Below are 26,610 nucleotides of genomic sequence, written 5' to 3' on the forward strand. Positions count from 1 at the left end.
TGTAAATATATATTTCAAAAAGTTTTCTTGGTAATTTTGAATCTTTTAAGCTGTCTTCTTGTAAGAATTAAATATCCATTATTTTTGCATGGATCTAACAAGAGCTATTAATGAGAAAGGTCAGGTCTGCCACTGTCTTGTGTGCTTGTTTCTGTATGATGACTATAGGGGTACGTCTGGGATGTCCTGGACCCTGAAAGAGGGTGACAGGGTGCTATGTCGGAAGAAAATGGGTAACTGGAGCTCCTCAGTTTGCTTTCCCCCCCCCCCCCCCCGCCACCTCCGCTGCCAGTCCTGTGATTGGCATATAAAATAGAGATCACGAGTGTAGGCTCCGGGCCCCGTGCCTCTGGGTCGTGGAGCGGCCGCCCGCGGTCTCCTGCGCAGATGGGCCCCGTGGCCTGGCGTCCCCGACCCCGACACCGAGGCCCGCAAGGGGTCGCCGCCGAGGTTTCCAGCAACCCACGCGGCCGAGCGCGGCAGCCTTCCCCGCCAGCGGCTCGCTCGTGGCCACCCGCGACTGCTGCCGGCGCCGCCTGGGCTCCGCTGCCAGTTCACAGCTCCTGCGGAAGCCCTTCCCCTCCACCCCGTCTCCCCAGCGCCCGCCCGGGACACTGGTGGGCCAGCTGCTTTTTCGGGAAGTCCGCTCTCCCATTCATGGCCACAGTGTTGGAGTCTCGCCAGCACTCAGAACCTGCCCAGGCCTCCGCCGGCAGTGATCACCTGTGACCCGGCTCGGGAAGCCGTGGGCGAGCAGCAGCCTGGCGGCCGGCCTGACAAAAGCACCGGCAGGCCCCGTCCTGAAGGGCCACCACCGCCAGCTGCCCGGCTTCCTTCCGAGGCGCGAGGCTCCTCAGAGCCCCGCCCCTCCTTCCCCTCCCCCAGCCTAAGCAGGCTGCAGCCAAGGGAAGCAGTTGGGTTTTGTAACATCAAAACACCAAAAAGGAAGTTGAGAAGACCCCACTCTTTACTATCCAAGCCACATGAGAGCCTTACTGACACCCCATAACCCTGTGCCTTGCGCCAAGTGGAAAATAAACTCCAAGCAGGCAGCAAAAAAAAAACAAAAAACAAAAAAGAGCGTAGGCTCCGATATCAGTGTCTGGGGGAAAGGCTGGTCCTACCATCTACTTAGCTATGGTCTTGCACAGGCTGCTTCAACTCTCTGCACTTCGGTTTCCTCATTTGTACCATGAGGATATTAATCATAGTACATCTGATTATCTATTCCTTTCCTTCTTTCTCCGTATCCAACACATCAAATCTAGCAAGCTCTTCCTTCAAAATATATCCTGAATCCACCCACTGTTCCCCACTCCCCTCCAGGCAAAGCCGTCTCTTACCCAGAAGAGCAGATTAGCCTCCTAACTAGTCTTCTTGCTTCTATCCATGTCCCTTTTGTTGTTTTGCGTGTTGCAGCCTGAGTAATTCTTTAAAAGGATGTGTCAGAACCTGGCACTCCTCTGCTCAGACCTTCCAGGGGCTCTCCAGACTAGCCTGAGTAGAGTCCAGCGCCCTTCCCACTGGCCTCCCCCCAGCCCCCCCTCCCCGACCACGTTTCCTGCCTCACTTCCCCTCGCTCACTCTGCTCCAGCCTTTCTGCCTTATTGCTCTTCTCCGAAGGAACGAGCACGCTTCCTACTCCTCCTGGCCTTTGCTCTCACTGTTCCCTCTTACAGGAAAATTCTTCCCCCAAGTGACCACAGGGCTGGCACTCACTCCACAGTTCTCCTCAAACATTAACGTAGAACCGAGGTCTTCCCTGATCACTCAGCGAAGAAGCACCTCCCTTTGGACCGTTCGTTATTCCTTTACCCGCTTTATGTTCACTAATGGCACTTTTATACCCTAAGATATTTCAAATCAATAGCCCGCTTGTCTGTCTCCTACCACTAGCCCAGTGTCTCTCAGTCTGGGCTGATCTTGCCTCCCTGGGGACATTTGTCAGTGTCTAGAGACATTTTGGGTTGTCATATTGGGAGAAAGGGGTAGAGGGCAGGGACGCTGCCAAGCACCTCAAATGCTCCAGACAGAAGCCCCCGACAAAAAATGACGTGGCTCGAGACGTCAATAATGCTGACATAAGCGACCGCGCCGTAGAATAGAAGGGGTGTGAGAGCAGAGGTCGGGTCTGTGTCGTCTCCATTGTCCACGGTGGTTACAACTGTGCCTGGCACATAGGAGGTGCACAGTCCATTCCTGTTGAGTAAATGAGTACAACGAGAGTGTGTGAACCCTTCAGCGTAGAGTCTGCAAACGGAACTCTTCCCTTTAACGTCGATCAGATATTTGTTGAGCTTCACAGCGTGCCAGGCACTGTGCTAACTTTTCAGGATATAACAGTGAGCACGATATCCTAGGTCTCTGCTCTCATTAAGGCTCCCTTTTAGTGGACGTTAATATTAGCTGTTCTTGTTATTAGCTTGGTCATTGTTTACATCAGTCATCCTGGCATGACCTGTGGTTTTCCATGAGACTATGGTTTGTTTTGTTTTGTTGTGTTGTGTTATGGTTTTTATTTTTCAGCGATACTTTGGAAAACTTGGCGAGTTTAGATTTACCAGAAGCAGCCTGGCATAGTGTAAATAAGGACTGAAGAATTTGGAATCAAACAGCCTAGGTTGATATATGGGCTGTAGCATTTAATGTAGGTGTATCTGTCAGGATAGGCAAGGTTTTTTCCCTCAAGGTTCTGTTACAGTAACAAAAAACTCCAACTTCTGGGGCCTAACAACAACAAAAGGTTTAATTTTTTGCTCCCATGTCCATGGCTATGGCTTATTTTATTGACTAAAGCAACTCACATGACCAAGCCTGATGGGAATGGGTCACAGGAAGGGGAAGAGAATATTTGTGGACAATAGGAAAACAGTTTGGTTTCTTCAGCTTCAGAGATAAGTCTAATTTTGTAAAATCTGTTAGTCAGGCTTTAGGTTGCAAATCACAGAAGTATAACTCACATTGGCTTAAGAGAAAAAAGAATTTATTGCCTCACATAACCAGGGAGTCCAGAGGGGAAGTGGCTAGCCATCCAAATGAGGTTCGTTCTCTCTCTCTCTCTCTGTCTCGCTCTCTCTCCCCCTCCCTCTCTCTCTCTCCTCCTCCACTTTACCTCTGCTTCCGTCTCGCTGTGCTGGATTTATGCTCCTACCATAGACAGTCCGTCTACATGTGGAAGGGAAGACCATCAGCAGCCCCTGAATAACATCCTTTCAGATGCATGACTCAGAAAACAAGTAACCTTCTCCCCCAGGTCTACGTTGAAGAAATCTCGGGAAAGGATTTTGATTAGTCTAGCTACCTATCCTTCGGATCATTGTTGTCCGAGGAATGGGAGTACTACGATTGCCTGGCCTGGGTCCCAGGCCCACTTCTGTGGCTTGGAGCGGGGGGAAGCTGGCTGTAATTGGCAGCCTCACCAGCATTGCAGGATCAGAATAGGGGAGGAAGAATTGCCCAGATAGTCCCAGGAAGAGCAGGTTCTGCTCAGGTGAAATCAACGCAAGGCTCAAACATATACCTGCCTAACTCTAAATAAGATAAAGCGTGTGAAAGCCTTTTGCAAACTGTGAAGCATTGTCCAAATGCTACTGGCTGTTGTTATTCCTTTCAAGTTGAACACAAAGCCCCATTATTTACAAGGGTACATTAATGCTTTTGGCAGGCCAGCATTGTTCCACACGCTTACTTAGGTGAAAGTAAAGTTGCAATAAACAGGCAAGAGGTTACTAGCAAATCGAGTAAGTCAGTGACAAAAACTGTTTAGTATTAAACCTAGAAATGGGTGCTTGGTACTTTGGAATGAGGTTGCACCTGCCAGACAACAGCTTTATGGTGACAATGTGAATAGTTCTGCAATATGCATTTGCTGAGTGCTACTATGACCCTGGCTTGGTGCTAGGGGATATTCTGGAAGAATAAGACACAGCCCCTCTCCTGGAGAAATGTTTCACTCCGAGCAGATCCCAGTAGCTCCAGATATGCAGATTATGTCAAGGAAGGATCAGGACAAATTGAATTTTTCACTTTCCTCCTGATGACTTGACAGCCTGTTTCTCATACTTACTGAATGATGTTTAATTTAATTCGTGTGCTTGAGGCAGCACACTCTGCTTTGCAGCTGTGCACAGTGTGTTTGAAAGGGCTTTCGTGGCAAGGCCAAAGGCAGGAAGCACACTACCATGGTACCTTGATGAATGGATCCCTTGGGAAGGAAGCACCTTTATAATGAAGTCACAAAAGAAATCTTCATAAATCCTTGGAAGCTCAGCAGCGAGTGTAAACAAAAATACTTGCACAACGACCCTGTTGAAGGTAAATAAGGCCAATGCTAGGCAGAATTTTTAAAAAATCTTACTGCTGTGTCTCCAGGCACCATTTCTATAGCCGTCTTCCCAAACACACACACACATGCACACACACGTACGCACACACTGCATTCATCTCTGTTGTGAACCCTCCTCCTGCTTCCAGCGCCCAATGCTTCCTGCTTTTCCAACCAAAACATGGAAGAAGAAATAACTGTCACTTTCCCTTTGTTGATTGACCAACTGGGTTACTCTTGTGTTACTGAATTTCACCTTCATAATCCCTTTGCATTTTAGGCCTTGAACTCTTAACTGGGATAAATGACAGCTTCTGAGAAAACGAATATGTGTGTTGGGGAGATGGGCAAGGTGTTTGGAATCACACTTAACCTTATTGTGACAACAGTCCTAAAGGTGAGTCTGATTCAGTCTTTATAGTAAGAGGAGGGAACAGCGATAAGATCCGTCTCTCTTGAGCCTCCCGCTTCCCAGAGCCTTAATTGGCTGGGGGCTTTGTCCCACAGCTGGCATGCAGAAAGGCCCAGTCTCTTGATCTTGACTCCCTTCCAGGAACCAGAGCTGCCCCAGAGACAGAGAGGATTCACTGACAAATATGTCCCTTTCCTTTTCCTATATCACCTGTATATTAGTTTCCTTGGGCTGCCATAACGAAGTACCACAGACTGAGTGGTTTCAACAACAGAAATTCATTGTCTCACAGTTCTGGAGGCTAGAGGTCCAAGATCAAGGTGTCAGCAGGGTTGGTTTCTTCTGGGGCCTCTCTCCTTAACTTTTAGACGGCTGTCTTGTCCCTGTGTCTTCCCATGGGCTTTTCTCTGTGTGTGTCTCTGTCAGGACTAGGGTCTGTATTTGTGTGTGGATTAGGGCGCACCCTAATGACCTCATTCTAACTTAATTACCTCTTGAAAGCCCCTCTCTCCAAATACAGCACATCTGAGGTGCTAGGGGTTTAGGACTCTGAACATATGAACTTGGGGGGCGGGGGAGGTACACAATTAGCCCATAACAACTCACCTCCCTCCCCTTATCCTGACAAGTGGCCCGGCCCCCTCCCCTCCCATAAGTGCCTGATCCAGGCAGACTTGGCTGTCCCAGGTCCCTAGTAGCCAGATGTGTGGAACCAAAAAAGCTGGAGACAAAGCCAAGAAGCCCTTGAAGCAGGGGGTGGAAAGCGTGGCAGGTGTGAGATGGTCATAGAAGCTGAGGTTTAGATCTGAGGAGTCAGGCAGCCAGAGTGGACATGAATGAGGAACAAGAAATCAGCATGGTGATAAGAGGGTGGCCTGGGCTAGCAGCAGAGGCAGCAGTCTGTAGCCCAGGGCTGCTTTCTAGACGTTAGTGGCACTAATCCAGCCTTACATGGTTTATTCGAAATCTGGGCTTTCTCTTCCTTGCCTTGCCATCTCCAATTTGTGATTTTGTGAAGTTATACATGTTGTTTTCTCTACTCAAAATCTCCTCCACCCCAGTATTAACCTCATAGCTCCTGCATGACCTTCTGGATTTTATAAACTTACGATGTCAGGCCTCCCTAATTCAGTACATTTTCATTTAGCTGTTCAGAGATCCAGCTAGATTATTAAATTCCATGAAAATAGAGACACACCTTACACTTTTTGAGTCTCTACAGTTGTAAGTTCTCAACAAATGCTTTATGGAACGAATGTTTTGTATTAAGTTACTCAAAATCTTTCTTTGAACTGACTTGGCTTATATATCCCTTATGTGGCTCTCATTCTGCCTTATACGTAAGGAAGTGTATGGTGTTTAGCTCAATGCGTTAAATAGTATAAGCAGTTTAGTGAAATGGTTATGAATGCAGACTCTGGCACCGGACTGCTTGGGTTTGTGTTCATTTTTTATTGGCTTGGTGACTGTATTGGCTTGCTAAGGCTGCTGTAACAAAGTACCGCTGGGTAGCTTAAACATAGATTTATTGTCTCAGTTCTGGAGGCTAGGAGACTGAGATCAAGGTGTTGGCTGGGTTGGTTCCTTATGACAGTTATGAGGGTGAATGTGTTCCATGCCTTTCTCCTAGCATCTGGTGGTTTGCTGGAGTCTTTGGCGTTCCTTGGCTTCTGCTGTATCAACCTGATCTCTGCCTTCATCTTCACATGGTGTTCTCTCTTCGTGCGTGCTGGTGTCCAAATTTCCCTTTTTTGATAAGGAGACCAGTCATGCTGGATTAGGGGCCCACCCTACTCCAATGACTTCAACCTGACTTAATTACATCTGCAACAACTGTATTTCCAAATAAGGTCACATTCAGAGGTACTGGTGATTAGGACTTCAACCATATTAATTAAGGGGGGGGGGAGAGACAATCAACCTATAACAGTGACCCTTGGCAAATTACCTAGCTTCATTTTCCACATTAGCAGAATAGAATAAAAAATATAGCCTACTTTGTAGAGATATTGTGATTAAACAAATGAATATATTAGGCACTTGAGATAGTGCAAAACATAGGTAAGCCCTGCATCAGCCTTAGCTGTTATTTTTGGCCGTGTATATGTCTATCTCCTTCACTAACCTATAGTGGGCAGGGCCTCTGCTTGGTCATATTTGTAATGCTCTCCCATCATGTAGTACAACAGAGCAGAGCACTTTGTGCCTGATACCTAATCTTAGAACTGATTGGTTAAACCAAACATAGGGACAATTCAGAGTGATACTGGGGCTGGAATTAAAAGTCCATCTGGCTTTGTGAGATAGTATATTTGGTAGATTACACTTTATCATGCCATTCGCATAGTTGGGTCCCGAAAGGCTTGCCCTGGGAAGCATTTGAAACCCCTCCCCTTTCTTGATCTCTTCCTGAGGTTTCTGGCTTTCTTAGAAATGCTTAGGGAATTTGGTATTATATATACAAATGCTGTGTTTTGTCTCCAGGTATAGAGAGAGCATTCAGCCTGAGCGGCTTACCTTTATTTATTAGCATAATTGAATGCTGCAGTTCTGTGGTTTTCTACTCTACTCCTTTGTGGTATTATCAGTGCAAGTCAGGAAAAAGAAGGGAAGAGCAATGTGACGTTTCTTCCTCAGAGGCCAGGCTGGGCCATCTGGCAATCTTTAAATCTGGGTGCCAGATTGAATAACATGCTTTGGGTGACTTTTTAAATGTATTATTCAGGGTAGATGTTGTTTTAACCTCTGTGCTTCACACAACTTGCTAGCTAATAGGAATCTTTTCTCTCCTTTGCTTGAAAATTATATGGAACACAGCCCAGTAGAGACTAATAAATCAGCAGGAGAATTCCTCAGCTGGTCTGCCTAACAGCTAGTGATGGAGAAGGTGGTTGAATTATTCTGCGTAAAGCCAGGACAAGGAAACGATGTGCAAGTGTCGTTCAGCAAATCTGTGAGGCACGGTCTGGATTCTGACTGATCTAGCAACTCGGATCTTCCTCCTGATGGGGGACAGCGAGTTCAGCTTCTAGCCTTGACTCAGTTGCTCCTTGGTTTCTTGAAAATGACAAGTCACATCCCTTTTCTGCATCTCAGTTTCCTCTCTTGTACGATGAGGTCATTGAACTATGATTGTGATCTTGGAGGTCCCTTCTATGCTTTCACTTCTTCCATCACATTTTATAAACCTATAAACCCCAAGTCTTCTGTCTTCAGGCTAAATGGTTACAATCACTGGAGCTTCTGACAACCTACCCTTTAATTACTCTCTTGGAGCTCAGTGCCAATATTTGTATATTCTAAATTGCATTATCTCAAACTGAACTCAAGACTCGAATGAGAGCCCGAGTCTGTTTTATAAACAAACCCTATGAAACAAGGGGGACACATGAGGTCAACTCTATTAATACTGAGAAATTATCTGAGTGTCTCAGCAAAGAAGTGTCCCCACGTGTTAAGATAGAAGACTAGGCATCATCACTGTGCATATGTGTTAAAGGAAAACTGTTTCTCTGCTCACAATTCTTATGACACCAAATGTGTGGGCTTTCTCCCCCCATACCAACCAATTTTCCAACTCTCTGGATACCAACTGGGTGTCATATAATTTAATTCAGTTCTGACACTAATTACTTGGAGTTAGTGTCAGATTCCACAGGTTTAAGGGCTCAGCTTCACAAGACTGCCCTCACTTCAGACACCAGTCGCAAGTGATGGGTCCCCAGGGTACCCATACTTCTATCCATCTTGGCTACTAAGTCAGGGTTTCCTACAAACCCACTCAGTTTCAGTAATTTGCTAGAACAGCTCACAAAACTTAAGGAAACGTCTACTTACATTTTATCAGTTTATCATAAAGGATATTATAAAGGGTACAGATGAACAGCCAGATAAAGAAGTACATAGGGTGAAGTCTAGAAGGGTCCCAAGTACAGAGCTTCTGTCTCCATGGAGTTGGGGTGTGCTACTGGCACGTGCATGCATTCACCAACCTGGAAGCTCTCTGAACCCCCTAGATGAGTGGTTTTTGTGGAGGCTTCATCATGTAGGCATGATCAAGATCGATTATTATTAACCCAATCTCCAGCCCCTCTCCCATCCTTGGACAGTGGGGGATGGGACTAAACACTCCAAGCTTCTAATCATGGCTTGGTCTTTCTGGTGACCATCCTCCATCCTGAAGTTATCCAGGAGCCCAACAAGAGTCAGCTCATTAGAACAAAAGATGCTTCTGTCACCCAGGAAATTCCAGGGGATTTAGGAGCTCTGTGTCGGGGCACCAGGGGCAGGGATCAAATATATTTCTTGTTTTGTCACAGTGCCTTTGTGAAGTTATAGAGTAAAACAGAAATCAAGAGAAGGGGGACTTCCCTGGTGGTCCAGTGATAAAGAATCTGCCTTCCAATGCAGGGGATGTGGGTTTGATCCCTGGTCGGGGAACTAAGATCCCGCATGCCGTGGGGCAACTAAGCCCGCGTGCTGCAACTACTGAGCTCGCGCGCCTCAACTAGAGAGCCTGCATGCCGCAAAAACTACAGAGCCCACGTGCCCTGGAGCCCACGTGACACAACTAGAGAGAGAAAATCCACATGCCACAATTAGAATCCCACGCGCCCCAACGAAGAGCCGGCGCCTCAATGAAAAATCCCGCGTCCCTCGAGGAAGATCCAGCGTGCCGCAACTAAGACCCGATGCAGCCACCCCGCCCCCCCCCCCCAAAAAAAAAGAGAAATCGAGAGAAGGAAATGCAAAGAGGGAAAAGCATCCTTCGCCTTTAACTTAGGACTTCTTAGCAGGAGGACTAAGGTCATTGATAACTGGCAGAAACAGATGAAGGGTCTTGCAGAAATACTTCACCAGGTCACTTTTTAATCAGATCTTGCTGAAACATTTCTGGGAGATAACAAGTCAGTTAAGGCACTAACGGCCTGGGGATGAAATTTTCTTTGGCAAGCTTAACTGGGACAATGTGTGGTTTGGGATCATCTTGGAAGGAAGATGCTCTGTGGCTGGATATTCCTCTGAAGCCAGAGGGCTTCAGATGTGGAAGAAGTTCTGAAACGTCCAGTCTTACTGAACCATCCCTGTAAGAAGGCAAGTGGTGTGGGGAAGGAGGAAGAACACATATCGAGCCAGATGCTAAGAGTCTACGAGTTTTAAGAGTAGAGTAAATGTGTTTGATTCAGACCTAGTTTCTTATTAGAGCACTATGCGTCCGTGTGTTTATTCTATAAGCTCCTAATTATAGAACTCCGTAATGGAGTTCTGCCCAAGCTAACACTTCTTTAGATCTGTTTGTGGTTGTTACACGTACTTCCACCTATTCATAATACTGCTTGGATGACCTTTTAGAAATGTGTTTCTTTCATAGGCAGCTTTTTTAGACTGGGTATTCTTCTTAAAAGGGACCTGGAGAAAAGAAAATTCAGGATGCCTCGGCTACATCTTTGTGACACAGGCACAAGGCACAGGCGTTTATCTGCCCTCACCCTGGAGGAACAATCCCATCTGCTCATCTGCTGTCTTCAGAGCTCTGTAGAGCTGCCTGGAGATTGCGCCGCTAGATATTCTCAAGTCACTAATTGCTCTCAAAGCCAAGGATGGGCTAATTAGCTGAATTTCACATTTGAGAAGATGTAACATTTGAAATTTGGTAACACCTGAGACAGTTTTTATACTCACATATTTGGTGGAAAATGCAATCCAAATAATCCCACTTCCTTCATATTTAAATTGTTAAAATGTTGCTTTGTCAGAATTATTTTATAGATGCATAATTTTTTTCAACAAGGCTCCTCAGATTGTTTTGACCAATAGCCAGTTTACTGGTATTGTTTTTATAACTTCCAAATCAGCAGAATGAAGAATATAATTTGTCGGTCATTTTTATATATTGAAAGCTCTAACTTCAAATGCTCTTTGTTGTGTATTTTTAAATGACTTTTCGCTATTAAAAAAATCTCAGTTCAGTCAAGAGTTCCTTTAGCGACCAGTTGGTACAGCGAAACAGGAGTAGCCTTGATAGAATTAATCATATTGAATTTCAGTTTTCATATCTGTAAAGTAGAAATAATATTAACACCTTGCTCACAGTGTTATGGAATAGATATGAGAAAATAAATGGGACACGCTTTGTGATAGGTAAGGGTCTAACATTATCATTGATTCTACCAAAAGCAAAGCCACCAAAATATAATCATATAAATATATAATTATATAACCTAACCATAACCATAGTTATATAATCATACAACTAAATACTGTTGATATATCTGCTCACAGGAGGCAAATCAAAATTTAATTTTTGTATTCATATGCTGATATGTAACATTTCTCTAACGACCATAATTGCACCGGAGACTCACAGCCCTGAAGATTGCTTATGGATGGAAAAAAAATGCCTCACCAGAGAAATGACTCATTTGTATAAGGGGAAGCACAGACTGAAGAGGAGACTCTTCACCCATCCACACAAGTCCTCTACTACTGTGTGCTCCCTTGGAGCCCACAAGTAACTCAGCTAAAAGCAAAAGGGTAGAAATTGATCTGAGTTCTCAAACTACATGGTTCTATTATGACTCACCCGGTTAAGAGGCCCCTTGGGCTGAACAAGACACCCAGCATTTATCAGTTAGTTCATCTCCATGTAACTAACACGAAACCCAAATTAACACTGACTTAAACACACAGGAGCTTTTCTATCACATGCAAAGGAAGTCTGATTGAGGGAACCTAAGGCAGTGTGGCAGCTCCACAAAGTTTGTAGAACCCCAGGCTTCTTGCATCTTCCTGCTGCACTAGCCTGGTACATGGCTTATCTCTTGCAAGTCACCTCAATGTCCAGGGTGGCTGCTGGAGCTTCAGCCAACAAATCCGTGTTCTAGCCAATAGGATGGATAAAGGGAAGACTCAAAAATGTCTTTCCCTAGCTTTTCCTCCCTCTTTCAAGGAACCTCCCAGGAAGTCCCTCCCAACAAATTCATGCTGTCATCTCAGAGGCCAGAACTTGGGCATTAGCCACACTTCACTGCAAGAGAGGCTGGGAAATACAGTATTTCAGTTGGTACATTGTTGCCCACAGTAATATAGGCATTTTATTAATAAGGTGAAAGGCAAGAATGGATTTGGATAGGCAACTAGCAATTACCACACGAAGTATAAATTACTTCGGACTTTCTGGGGAAAGCAAAGAAAGGGAAACTTATGGTCAAGGAGAATTGCTGCCTGGTGACTTGACCAACTGTCTACTTCCACACTCCCACTCCTACTATACACTGATCGCTGAAAGCCTGGTTCACCCACCACCGGGCAAAAAAAAAGAGGGTTAATAGCTAGCATCTATGGTGCACTTGCTATTTGCCAAGCCATGTATAATCACTTTTCATGTATTATCTCATTGTCTCAGAGCAACCCATAAAGTAGATGCTAATATTATTCCTGTTCTACATACATGGAAACCGAGGCTTGAGATAATTAATTTAACCAAGATTACTAGGAGATTGAGAAGCAGAGATTTGAAGTCAGGTCAGTTATCTCCAAAGCAAGTACTCGTAACTAATGTGCTGTACATTACACCTACAAGAAAAGGAAAAGGGAAGAGGAAAAAAGTCATGAAGAGGTGACAGAATAAATTAAGTCCCAGAACTAAAGTGAAAATGGTATATTAAAATGCTAAAATATAATTTTTTAATGTAAAGTCATGACTCCATACGAAATTAAATTAATGTGACAACTATTTTATTTAACTCATTAATAGGTTAAATGGGTACGATATTAAACCTGTTCAAAGGAGAAGTCAAAGAACCACATATATAGGCAATGAGGAATGCTGGAAAGAATTTACAAATAGGTGCAAGACTGGTCTATCTGTAGGGCAGTAATCATTTGCATTCTACCAGGTATAATTCCTTTCCATTTCTAAGGACAAGAATTACTTGCGTCATCATTAGTTTTGCTTACAGAGTTGAAAAATAGCTCTAAGACTCTGAAAGGCCAAGATACCCTGAAAGGGTATGCACCACAGGACACGCAGTAACCTTTTTGTCCATTTTAAAATATCATAATTTAAAAACTTTCCTGAAACACCTAAATTATCCTCTCTCTGTTGCCAAATATGCCAGCATTTAGAGAGCCATAAGGAATATCCCCCAAATTCCTTTTACCTACTTACCCTCCATTTATCTGCTACTAGAGGAGCAGCAAAGAGCAAGGGAAGGGCACAGAATCATCTTTTCAAACTAAGATGGAAGCTGAATTCCAAGGGCTGCCATATCACCTTTAATGAGGTAATTAACAGATACTTACTAGATACCTTCGATGTTCCAGACGCTCCGCTGGACAAGCAAAGTAGACCTGGCCCCTGCTGTCAGATACTTACAGTCTACAGGGGGCAACTTAACCTTCCAGTGGAGGGCAAATTACCTGGCTAATAGGATGTACAAAGGTTCACACCCCCCTCTCACCCCCCCCCCCACACACACACTATACACAACTCTGAGTTGCTTCTACAGACATTACATATTTCTTAGTGCTTATTTTATAACTTAGTCAAAGCATCCTTTCCAAGTCTAGACAGCTTGTCTGCCTTCTTGATGTTCTTCTTCCCCAGCCGTTGAGCATTCTGGGACATCATCAGAGGGAAACAGCCATGTGTATTAAAGTTGCCAGAATGTTTTTGTTGCTGTTGGCAGCCAAACTATAGGATTGGCACCATCTCCCTCATGAAAGCTTCACGTTACTTCCTTTTGCCACCTTTGGCGATTCTGCAGCGATAAAGGGGTGTATAATCCCTCCGTACAAAGAAACTTCCGGACTCCTCAAACTCTGCCCGTAAGTCACCCCAAAGAGAAACAAGAAGACGTCCCTCTCTTTGCCGCTCCTTCCCATCCTTCTGCATCTGTCACTCTCTGTCTTTCTCACTCTGTGTGTTGTCCTCTTTGCCCTGCTAGCTAGCTCTTGTTTGCTAAGGTTTTTTTTGTACTCACAGCTCTCACTGGTTCCTCCGGGGGCCCATTTACTCTTTCGTGGCTGCAGATTCCAGAAGGCCCTGGTTTCTGCACACTGTTAATGACACACCAGTAGCCCAAGAGGGGCCATATGGGATGCTCAGTGTTCACCTTGATTACAGGCAGGAGGCAGCTGCGCGCTGACGGAGGGAGAGGAAAAGGGGAAGGACCGTGATCACATACTTCCTCTTCAGAACCTTCTCAGAAAGCGGCCAACCCGGAATGCTACCAGCTCTGATAACAGTTACGAACTAAACTTGTTCAAACACATTGATAGATATAATCGCTTTCCCCCAAGTCTGCCATTGCCTTGTAGCATGTCCTGGGCTTGGACACTGACCTTCCCCAGGACTTAGTTTCCTGAGTTATAAAATGATGGGGTCAGAGGAGCAAGTTAGTAAAGAACTTTAGCATACATATTCTGTTTAAGTAAACTAAAGCCACTGAATTTTTTAACAGTAAGGTTAATATGACTTTTTAAAATATTTAAGCAGGTATTCGGAATTGCCCACTAAGGAACAGGGTTGAAAGGAGAGAACAGTTTAGGTATTCTGTTGTTTGGGGGACTGCTCACTGACTTTTTAAAATTAAAGTAGTACTTAAACATGAGGAAGGGGAATCAAACTGTATAGGAGAGTCTAAAATAAAAAGTAATCATCTTGCACTCACTCCACTCATGCCTGATCACATTTCCCAGTGTGAACTACTCTGAACTTCCGTTATTTAATTTCTTTAGCTGATTACCATGGTAACTATATGTCTATAATACTCATATTTCTGTTTCCTGAACTATCTACTTTGCATGCACTGCTGACCCTCAGTGTGATAGTGGAAGAACTTTCCTCTGCTAGTGTAACTCCCAATTTTGTTTGGTTATATTATTTCTAGATTGTCAAGATTTAAAATATGTACTTCACTAAGTCTTTAATGCTTTGTTGATAGGTTGCTTCAGAAAATTCACCCCCCACCAAAAAGCATATTAAGTATAACGATCATATAGATATCTTTCACTATGGAACCAAGTATTTTTTTTAACCTCATGATAAAAATTCACTCCTTCCTGTGAAAGAAATGAAGTCACCAGCACTCTCATACCTCCTCCTTCCTCCTGTACCTTTTGTTAGTTATATTTATTTTTATTGGTATAGTGTCAAGGTGTAATGTAACTCTCATTGAAATATAACCAAAGTTCACGTAACTGTTTAGTATTTGTGCTGTAATTAAATGGATTCATTTCAAACCATTAGTCCTTTTTCTGTGTGTGTGTGAATAGCAGAAACATTTATTCCACCCAGCAAAGTCACTGAAGAAAAGTGAAGTTCCAACACATTTCTTTTGTCTTCTCAGTTAATAAATAAAAGAACAGGCATTTTATCAAAGAAGACATACACCTGGCAAATGAACACAATAAAAATGTTCAACATTATGAATCATTAGGGAAATGCAATCAGACTATAGTGAGATACCGCTACACACTTTAAAACAGGCAGTATTTTAACTACTGACCATACTAATCAAGTCCTGGTGAGGACTATAGGGGAACTGGAATGCTTCCATACTGTTGACGGGAGTGCATAAGGGTACAGTCATTCAATTTAGAATATGAAACCATATATTCATATGAAGAATTTTATGCACATGTTCATAGTAAGCTTATTTGTGGTGGCCAAACTGCAAACAAACCACAAAACCCCTTTTGTTATTTTTCAGGAAGAAAATGAACTATTCATACCTGCAACTTAAATGATTCTCAAAATAATTATGCATCGTGAAAGAAAAAGACAAATACAAAAGTAAACATTAAGATGCCAATGATATTAACAGTCTAAAAAACACTAATTGAATGGGAAAAAAGTAAATCAATTGTAATTGCCTGGGAGCCCTGGGAGACATGTCAAAAGGTAGATATTGGTGTTGGATGTTTGTTGTTATGATAATGGATCCGTGGCTTTACAAATATGAAAACTTACCAAACTGTACATTTTAGGTATGTTCATTTCAGTGCATACCAACTGTACAGCTCAGTTAAGTTTGAATAGAAATTGGCTTCACATAAAAATCTGAATCTCCTTTTCAGTAGAACTCTGCCAACCACACGTTAACTCCACCACCTCTCCTTGTCCATGGGAGGGATTCTGCTGCAGTAGCAATGAAGGCTGGTGAGCAATGAAAGGTGTTTACACTTGAGTTATCCAGGAACTCTGCCTGGGTCCTAAAAATCACATGCCTGGACTACACGACTTCCACTCTCATACAGCTCCAGAATCACTGGTGGTTCTCACAACTGTCCTCATCTCAGGGTGACCTCTGAACCCACCCAAAATTCTGACATCCAGGACGCACCATTAGTCCCACAGAGCCCTGCGGCCTACCCTACGAGGCCTTGGAAAACAATGCAAATTAGATCACAACTGGAGCGAACGCTATTCTCTGCCATGATCAAACCATTAGTTTTTTAATATAGCTTCTTTATTACCAAATTCTTTATTTAATTCATATCTTAATTATGTGAATTTATTTTTTATTTTTGGCAAAGCAGTTTTTGAGGAAGGGCTTATGTGTGCTATCCTGCTTTCTTTCATGTTGAAAATATGAATAGTACCTCCTCTGGATTTAATCTTCTTTTGGTCACAATTTTCTTTTCTTCTGAGTTTTGTAGATGTTGTCCCGTTATCTTTTTAAAATGAATATGACTATAGAGCAGTCTAATGCCAGCCTGATTTTCTTTCACTTTTAAGGTGATTTTCTTTTCTGCAGGGTACCCAAGGAATTAATTCTTTTTTCTTTAAATCTAAAATCTTGAGCAGAATATAGTTCCATGTTGCTATTACTGTATGACATTTTCTTATGACCATTATGTGTTTTTGCTGTTAACAGATTCCATTTTTTTTACTTCAGGGGAATTTTATTATAATATATCTTTGAGTGATTTTCCCATTCTTCAGAGACATTAATTACCTTTATGCTGCTTTGTTTTAATCTGTCTTCCGTATCTGTTAGCTTCTATCTGATTACAGAAATCAGTTTGTCTTTTTAAATCTGCATTTATTATGATTATCTCAAACTTTTCTATTAAAAGTATAATTTTAAATTTCCTATTATAAAATACTTTTTGCATCCAAAAATAAAGGTGAATGTAAATATAAAAACCACATATATGCCCACAACCCAGTGTAACAACTAGAATAATATAACGGTATTAAAATTCCTATATGTTTCTCCCAAATTTCATGCCCTCTCTTCACCCTCAAAAGTTCCAACATCTTAGCATAAAAGAGTTTTAAAAAATAATGTAGTATATCCTAATCAATACAGTTTACTTTTGAATACATTTGACCTTTTAAATAAAAGGAATCATACTATATATTCTTCAGCAACCTGTTTCTTTTCCTCCCAAAAATTCTGCTTGTGAAATTAATTTATGTTAACACAAATACCTGTAGTTCTCTTTTCTCACTGTTAACCGTATTCATAGTATAGATATAACACCATTATTTTTTATAAATTTATTTGTTTTTTTAATTTATTTTTGACTGTGTTGGGTCTTTGTTGCTGCATGCAGGCTATCTTGAATTGCGGCGAGCGGGCTTCTCATTGCGATGGCTTCTCTTGTTGCGGAGCACGGGCTCTAGGCATGTGGGCTTCAGTAGTTGTGGCACGCAGGCTCAGTAGTTGTGGCTTGCGGGCTCTAGAGCGCAGGCTCAGTAGTTGTGGCTCACGGGCTTAGTTGCTCCACGGCATGTGGGATCTTCCCGGACCAGGGCTCGAACCCGTGTCCACTGTATTGACAGGCTGATTCTTAACCACTGCGCCACCAGGGAATCCCCTAGATATAACACCATTTATTCATTCATTTCCTTGTGAATAGTTAATTCCAGTTTATTTTAAATTTTTATTTTATAATTACCAATATTATTATAAAGTTTTAGTACAGGTTATCTTATACACATGTTCAAAAATTTCTCTAGAATGTATATTTATAAAGGGAGTGATATTTCTAAGTTATAGAAATCTTCAGCTAATTGAATAATGCCAAATGGTTTGCCAAAATGGTTATATATGATTTAAGTGTAATATATTCTCTTCCTGGATATTGGTTATGTATTACTCTAGAAAGGATAGTTCTGCTGAACTTCAGTTTTGGAAGAATGGGATCTGAAGTGACAGGCTAACATAAAACTATCTGTTGTAAACCAAAGAGCAAGGAAGGCAGCAAGACTGACTCAAAGAATAGAGTGTGTCTCACATCTGGAATTAGCTGCTCTTGTGTCTTAGAGATATTATTGGTTGAGTTTATGTCCTGTTCTCAAATATCTCTGTCAAGGAATTGTATTCAAATGTAGGATTATCAAATAACTATTTTTATTGTTTCTTAAAGATTGATCTGTGGGAGATAAATAAACATTCAATAAAAAAAACTGCCAAGTATTCAAGTAAGTTTGGATGTCTGATTTAGCCAAACCAAACAGTTTTCTGCAGAATTTCTCAACTCCATTAATATGCTAATAGACGCTGTGAATTCGTAAGAAGGATATATATTATAAAGAAGTTCCAATATTATTTGATCATGAAACTCCTTATGTTCATGGACTCCTGGAACGTACTTTGCAGAAATTTTGCTTTCTTCTATTCATGAAATGTTAGAACTAGAAGGAGCCTTAAAACAACTCAGTTTTAAACTCCAATTTTGCAAGAGGGAAACTAAAATTAAGAGAGTTTAAGTGACTTCCCCAAGGACACACAGCTCTTCGATGGTAAAGGCGGGATTAGGATCTGTATCTTCAGATTCTTGATCTAGTGTTCTTTGAATTTGGTTAAAAAATAAATGAAGTTGCAAGATGCAGTGGCCTGTACGTATGTGGTATGTCCTTTACCAGTGAGAATAGTGAGACTCGGGTTCTTTCCTGTGAACCTCAAATTGCCCTTCTGACAGCTTATAACATCCCCTCTCTGAAACTATATTAGACCTCTGATCTTCATGAGGGTTCAAGAGTCTAGGATTATTCTCTGTAAAGTCTCCATGTAGAGTAGATATCACACACACTTGATCATCCTATCTTATTGGTCCCTCCAGCAAAATTTAGCCAGAAAAATGTCCCTTCCAACATCATGGTTCAGGTGGATGAGGCAGTTTTATACGTTGAGGTTGTGTGGACACCTTCACATCCCATAAGCAGAATTTAGGACGGGCTTGAAATTTAGAAATGGAATCACCTTTCCATTAGGCAGTGGAACAGTGTGAACCAGAGACCCTTAAAAGTTCCACACCCTTTAACTTTGAGAAAAGTTGTGAGAAGTACGTCCCCAGATTGAATTGCATTGTTATTTGTCGATACACTGTTGTAGTAATGAAACATTTGATATAATCTGAATGTCCGGTAACTTGGGGTTGGTTAAATGAATCAAGGTATGCTATGAAATACTGTACAGCCAATAAAAATTATGTTCTAGAGCAATTCATGGAAAGATGTCTAAAACAGAGCTTCACAAAAAGTGTGCCAGGTAGTAAGTTTTGATGCCCTTTGCCCTCATGGGAGATGGTCAGGGTCTTGTGTGGCCTGAACCCCCAGCTCAAATGTCTCAAACTGCAGGCAGTCTTTCCTATTCACACTAGTGTGTCATAAAAATGACTGTTATTTTTTTATATACACCATGATGCAAAAAATATTCAGAAAACTGGTCTACAACCTATTACATGAAACAAAAGGTTATGAAATATTACTACAAAAAGTACATTTTTTTAAATAAATTTATTTTATTTTTGGCTGCGTTGAGTCTTCGTTGCTGCGAGCAGGCTTTCTCTAGTTGTGGCGAGCGGGGACTACTCTTCATTTCGGTGCACAGGCTTCTCATTGCAGTGGCTTTTCTTGTTGTGGAGCATGGGCTCTAGGTGCGCGGGCTTCAGCAGTTGTGGCACGCAGGCTCAGTAGCTGTAGTGCACGGGCTTAGTTGCTCTGCGGCATGTGGGATGTTCCCGGACCAGGGCTCGAACCCATTTCCCCTGCATCGGCAGGTGGATTCTTAACCACTGCGCCACCAGGGAAGCCCCAGAAGTACATATTTTTATAAACAGAGATACACTCAAAAGTCTGCTACGAAATGCATCCTGCCTACATCCGGATGATGGGAATACAGTTATTTTTATTTTCATTTTTTTGCTCATCTACATTTCTCTTTTTCAGTGAACACTTTTCTTTAATAACAATAATATGACAATACTAATTTAATACTTACATGACCCTTAATATGCTTTATCTTGTTCTAGCCTCAAGCAGGCCTGTGAAGTAGACGCTGCTATTATTATTTTCATTATATAAATGCTATTTTTAAATTTCAGATTTGAAGCTACTAAGAACTGGACAAGTTGATGCAGAAAGGAAAAGGTGGAAATGAGACATATCTGAAAAGTAGAAATAAGAAAAGATAGTAACTAATTGTCCATGGGAAGCAACTATGTATGCCTCCAGGATATTGAGTATTATGGCATTAGTAACCAAAACGGAATCAAGGAAATACAAGATTATATAGAGATTTTAAAGAAATTTAGAGAAATGGTTAGTTTTCAAGAAGAAGCTGAGGTTGGCTCTTTACTTGTTGAGATTGAAGAGATAACAAAGCAGGTTGGTAGAAATGTCCGGGGTAATGGCCTGGGCTCAGGTGAGAGAAGAAACCTAAAGCTGTAGTGTGAACAGCCATCCACAGTGGAGCCGTGATTACAGCTACGCAGGTGAAGGGCTCTCCTGAGAAGAGAATGTACAGAGACAAGCAGGGCACCAAAAGTTTTACCCTTTAGGCCTCGTGTCCACAGACCCCTGAACTTGACATCCATGTGTAGAATGTTGGTAGAATGGAATTCCACAACTCCTTGTGCGTGGGTAAATGTTGACAGTGGATGACACGTACAAATAGTTTTCTTCATTGTTTTTCCTTAGATCAGAGATTACTTGATTTCTTTCAAGGAAAGTATAGGTGGAAAAGACATTTAACAAACTTGCAGTGTAATGTTGGTGAGAAGCACCCTAGAGGATGGAATTCAAGGTGAAAGATACCCTAGCTTTGGGAAGAAGTGATCAGAAATTGAGAAAATGCAACTGAATCATGACAAATGCTTGGTACACTGCATTTAGGGTGAGGAAAGGGTCAAGTTCCAAAAATTCAAAATGGAGGGCCTCTGACTACATATAAATACAATGAGCAAAGATCTAAGAGTCTCAGGAAACCACAACTTGAAAAAGGATGTGCTGTATATATTTGTGCTGGTGCATGTAAGATGTTTATTAGGATATAGTTTTTCAGGCAGCAGAAAGACATACGTGTAATAATACAACCACCTTGTCATATTTGGCATTAAGAAGAAATATATTAGAAATATAATAATTATATTTGTCTTCAAGGTCCCTCTTTTAAGAGAGTTCAAAGTTATTAAATAGAATACAGAGGACATCAAAGAAAAAAGAATAGATAACTGTAAAATGTACTTCTAAAAAAAGGCTAATGAACATGGTATTTATTTTTGGAATCAAAAGATCAAGGGATGATTTAATAAGGATCAGGATTATTAAGTTATGCAAGATTGTTATACAGAGCTTTTGGGCATCTTTATTGCCAGTAGAAAAGTAGGAAATAAGCTGAAACTATTAATACCCCCCCCCCGAAGTACATGTGCATATATACACACACATACATGGACCACACATACTCACACACATGCACATATAAGTGCATGTTTGTATAAAGAGCCCGGAAGGGTCTACATCAAACTATTAGTTATTATTTGTGTGTGGTATTGATTATAGGTGTTTTTATTTGTTCCATATCTGTATCTTCTAATTTATCCATAGTAAACATGAAATGTTTGTGCAGTAAGAAAAATGTTTTTATGGTACTTATAGAAGCAAATAGGTCACTTGCCTCTCATCCCTATCACCCTGCCAACCCCTAACCTATAATACTTAATTTTTATAATATTCTGTATAACAGTAGTACTGGTACTCTACTTTATCTTTTACAGATGCTAGTGAAAAGTAACCACCTTTCAGACAAGATCATTGTTTTGCCAGGGAAAATTGAAGAAATCTCACTTCCTGAGGCTGTAGATGTGATCATTTCAGAACCAATGGGATACATGCTGTTCAATGAAAGGATGTTGGAAAGTTACCTTCATTCCAAAAAATGGCTGAAAGCAAATGGTGAGTTGGCCAATTCCTGGTTTAGAAAGTAGGCTAACTTTTCTGTAAAATATGCCGTCTTACTTCCCCCATATTCAGTCCTTTACAGAAAGGAGGAGAGAGCATTTCTATTAAACCAGTTCTTTCATTTTCTCATCTTATTCTCCCATAATAAATGAGCTAGTCTCCAAAAGACATTGATGGCAGTGACTGCGTGGTATTCAGTATGGTAAAGGAGACCAGTTCCGAGTTATGTATTTTTGTCCTAGTTCACTCACTGTTTTCCTTAGCTAACTTGGCCTAACACTTGACCTTTTGACCTTGGCTTCGCCATCAGTATTATTAAAAGTAATCTCTAAAGCCCTTTCAAATGTTGACCTTCTGTAATGTGAGAAACTATCTGGTGTCCATTTCTTCTTTCTAACATATTCTCTTCCTACTGTATGTCTCTTTCCCTATGGTCACTACATATAATCGAGATAATAATATAAAGTCCAGTATTCTCTTTGTGCTTAACGAGTGTCTGTGTGTGCTAAGCAATTTGCATACATTATTTTATGAAAGCCTTACGAAGTGTGAATAATGAACGTTTTCAGTTTATTTGGAGGGTTAGTGCAGAGGTTCTGGGTGATTTTATACTCCTTTCCCAGGGGACATTTGGTGATGTCTGAAGACATTTTTGAGTTGTCACAGCTGGCAGAGGTGGTGCTACCCGCACCTAGGGAGAAGGGCCAGGGACTTGCTAAGCATCTTTCAATGTGCAGGACAGCCCTCACACACATCAAAGTGTTATCCAGCCCAAAATGTCAGTAGGGTCAAGATTGAGACCTGGCTTAGTGGGAGACAGTATTACGACCCGCACTTAGGAAGAGAAAACTGAAGCACGATGAGGGAAAGCAACGTGGCAAGGACACACCTCTAATAAGTGACAGAGCAGGGGTTTGACCCCAGATCTGTCTAACCCTGAAATCCACACTCACAACTCCTTGCACACACACTGACTTTCCACTGTTCACCCCAGAGAGTGGACATGTTCCAACAGCACATTTTTTTTCAATTAAGGGTTAGAAGGTAACTGGCCAGTTTTAACAGTTGCATCTCTGATGAGAATTGCAGCTCCTTACCCGTTTTACTTACTTTAAAGTACTATTGTTGTGGCTTCCTAGTCATACCCAATGAAGACAAAACAGAGAATAAACTACACCTCCTACCCACCAGGTTACCCGGTCTATATGCATAAGTAAAGCTTTAAGTTTGTCTGTAATTTCCTGCATGTTTCAAAATTTAGGGATTTAGAAATAGGCATTTTTTAAAAAAAACTCATGCAAAAATAAATAAACTTGGGCAAAGTATACCTAATGTCAAGAACTCCATTAGCATTCCCATTTATAAATCAGCCCAGGATGATCTTGGAGACCTTGTGTTCATGTGATAAAACTGAACTACAGGAGATGAAAGCAAAGTAGCTTGGATTTCCTCCTCAATGCCTCCCAGAAAGAATATTTGTATTTTTTTTCTGGATTTTTCTCAAATGGTTAGGTGCTTTTGTATGATGAGACTTTAAACAAAGTTAATTCACATGCATCTGTTGAGCTGCCCTCTAAGCCGAATATTTAGACAATATCTGGGCATCCTTTTTCCCCAGATATTTGAAATGGTTATGAAATTTTATATTTGGCTATGTTTCTTTTAACTAGACAAGTAGAAATGAATACTGATTTTATCAGCTTTCTACCCTGTGCATTCCTGGGGGAAGGATGATTGATTTTTTTCCTAATTATTTTTATTTTCCATCAAAATAAGGCATAGCTTACAGCATCACATGACAATAAAAAGGTTTACAATGAAAAATAGTCACCCTCTGCCACACCTCTTCCTATCCAGAGACTGCTCCCCGAAGGCTTTTCCTTTCAACTCTGTTCTCTGTTGCTTCTATTATTTACCTACATATTTCTATGTAAAATTATCATATTGCTATTCTTGTCACTCTCTGGTTGAGAAGTTAGCTTTCCTACATAGCAGCTCCTTTCCTTCTTGAGGCATCCCCCCATCCTCTAAATGTATTTATACAGGTCCTCAATCCCTTATCCAAACCCTTGGGGCCAGATATGTTTCAGAATTCAAAATCTGGAGGACTTTGGAAAGGTTATAGGGTCATATACCATGTGTTACTTAACACCTCCAGTGGGATCTGAGGCAGCCCTCCATAACGAAACACATAGTATTTCTGCAACAAAACATGAACATGGATACCAAGTAGGATAAATAAAGACTATAAACTCATGTCAGCTCAGGTCAGGTTTTGCCATCAAATGATGTTGCAAACTTACAAAAATCTGTTGCTTTGCAGAGCTTTTTGGATTTCAGAATTTTTTTTTAATATAAGGAAATATAGACCTAGATTATTACTTGTTTAAATCAATAATCGATGTTTACATTATTATGACAATGTGAATACTGTTCAGTGCTGAGTCAGGTGGTGTAGTAGGTGCATATGATTATATATTTTTTTCATGAAATCTTTTGTTTTTCCTGGAGTTAATTGCCTTGTTTTTTCATTAGTTTAGTTTTCTATATACTCATGACTAATTTTTTCCATGTTTTAACAGGTCTGACAGATTGCCTATAAATATTTATTTTGTGGAATTCTCCTGTAATGCTCTGTCCTCCTCGACCACGCATGAACTGGTAGCTCTCTAGTCCTATTGTATGGCTACCCCACTTTGACTTTCCATCATATTCTTTTGTCTTCCCCTTTCTTGGTTTATACCATTCATTTCAGCAAAGAATATTTTCTAATAGCTTCTGGAGAAAGGGTGGTTGAGAAGTTAGTGTGTATTGAGTCCTCGTATTATCATTTTGTTAGGTAGAGAATTTTAACTTGAAAACAATTTTTACTCAGTATTTTTAAGGCATCTTTTTTTGGCATCTGGTACCCAATGTTGCTATTGAGAAGTCGAATGCCATTCTGACTCCTGAAGTTTTAAAATGACATAGTTTTTCCCTCTAGATGCTTTTAGTATTCCTTTTCACTTCTAGTTGTCTTAGTGTGAAACTTTTTAAATTCTTGTGCTGGACATTTAGTGGGTATGTTAAATCAGAAGACTCATTTTCTACTGCTCTTGGAATTTTTCTTATATTTTACCTTTGATGATTTCCTCGCCTCCATTTTACCGAATATCTTTCCAATTCCTGTTAGGCTTGGGCTCAGATCATCCTCCTCTGAAACTTCCCAAGTTTACACAAATAAGGATACCTATGACTTTTCCAAAGTTGTTTAATAACCTTGTATCTTGAAATTGAAAAACCACCAAGCAATCATTATTGTTTTAACAACAGTGCTTGAGATTTATATGGAGAAATATGAATGATGTTACAGTCGTGGTTCTTCTCTGACCACCTCTGAAAATACCGTAATTAAAATGATCTGTTCTATTTTAACAGACATCAAGGGGAGCATAGTTAACGTATGAGACCATTGACTATTGGAAGAGATTTCACCCCTGGGTTTTTTCTTTCTGCTTATTATCTCTGTGGTTATGGCTGAATCATTAAAATTTCCCTGTTCATTAGTTTTCTCATTTATAAAATGGATATAATAATAGAACCTACTTTATATTATTATGAGGATTAAATGAATTAATACATGGAAAGCCCATAAAAAGGTTCAAGGCAGAGTTAACATAAAGAAGAAATTTTAGGTATTATTATTAGAATGATGATGGTGATGATGATGAAAGATCTGTAGTTTTTTAGACGATGCTGATCGCCACATCTGCCTGCCCAGAAAGGCCCAACTTCAGGTCTGCCAGCCTAGGTGTTTGTTTGCCTGCTAAGTTATCTGCCCTTTCCCCCAGTGACCGCAAATGTCAGGAACAAAACACAAGTGCTGCGGGCTTCCCAGCGTGGAGGATGGTGAGCCTGCCTGCACATAAGCATAGATTTAACAGCACTTAGAAAGATAAATGGTCAATACGATTATACATCAACAAAGTCTAAGAATGAAAATGATAATGTGATAGGATGAGGGAACATCGATTGTTTTCAAAGCTAAGTTGTTTTTACAATAAATAAAAGAAAAAATAAATAAATAAAAGAAGTGCCCAGAATTCCAAGCACCGGACATATAGAAAGGAAAAAAAACTAGTAGCTGAAGTGGGAAGCAGCTGCATAGCACAGGGAGATCAGCTCGGTGCTTTGTGACTACCTAGAGGGGTGGGTTAGGGAGAGTGGGAGGGAGGCGCAAGAGGGAGGGGATATGGGGATATATGTATACGTATAGATGATTCACTTTGTTATACAGAAGAAACTAACACACCATTGTAAAGCAGTTATACTCCAGGGACTTCCCTGGTGGCACAGTGGTTGGGAATCTGCCTGCCAATGCAGGGGACACAGGTTCGAGCCCTGGTCCAGGAAGATTCCACATGCTGCAGAGCAGCTGGGCCCACGCACCGCAACTACTGAGCTTGCGCTCTAGAGTCCGTGAGCTACAACTACTGAGCCCATGTGCCACAACTACTGAAGCCCGCGCACCTAGAGCCCGTGCTCCGCAACAAGAGAAGCCACCACAATGAGAAGCCTGTGCACCGCAACAAAAAGTAGCCCCTGCTCGCCGCAACTAGAGAAAACCCGCGCGCAGCAGCGAAGACCCAATGCAGCCAAAAATAAAATAAATTAAAAAAAAAATCATACTCCAAT

General features: G+C 41.4%; 1 protein-coding gene across 2 annotated transcripts in view; it reads left to right on the plus strand.

The window, feature by feature from the left end:
• LOC102997613 (histone-arginine methyltransferase CARM1-like) overlaps positions 1-26,610 on the plus strand; it is a 251,240-nt gene that overhangs the window by 193,029 nt on the left and 31,601 nt on the right. For both annotated transcript variants that reach the window (XM_057547578.1, XM_057547579.1), the window contains exon 6: positions 21,753-21,930. In XM_057547578.1, the coding sequence (XP_057403561.1) occupies positions 21,753-21,930 (178 nt within the window). The remainder of the gene's footprint in view (positions 1-21,752; positions 21,931-26,610) is intronic.

Source organism: Balaenoptera acutorostrata, chromosome 6, assembly GCF_949987535.1.
Source record: "Balaenoptera acutorostrata chromosome 6, mBalAcu1.1, whole genome shotgun sequence".
Lineage (NCBI taxonomy): Eukaryota > Metazoa > Chordata > Mammalia > Artiodactyla > Balaenopteridae > Balaenoptera > Balaenoptera acutorostrata.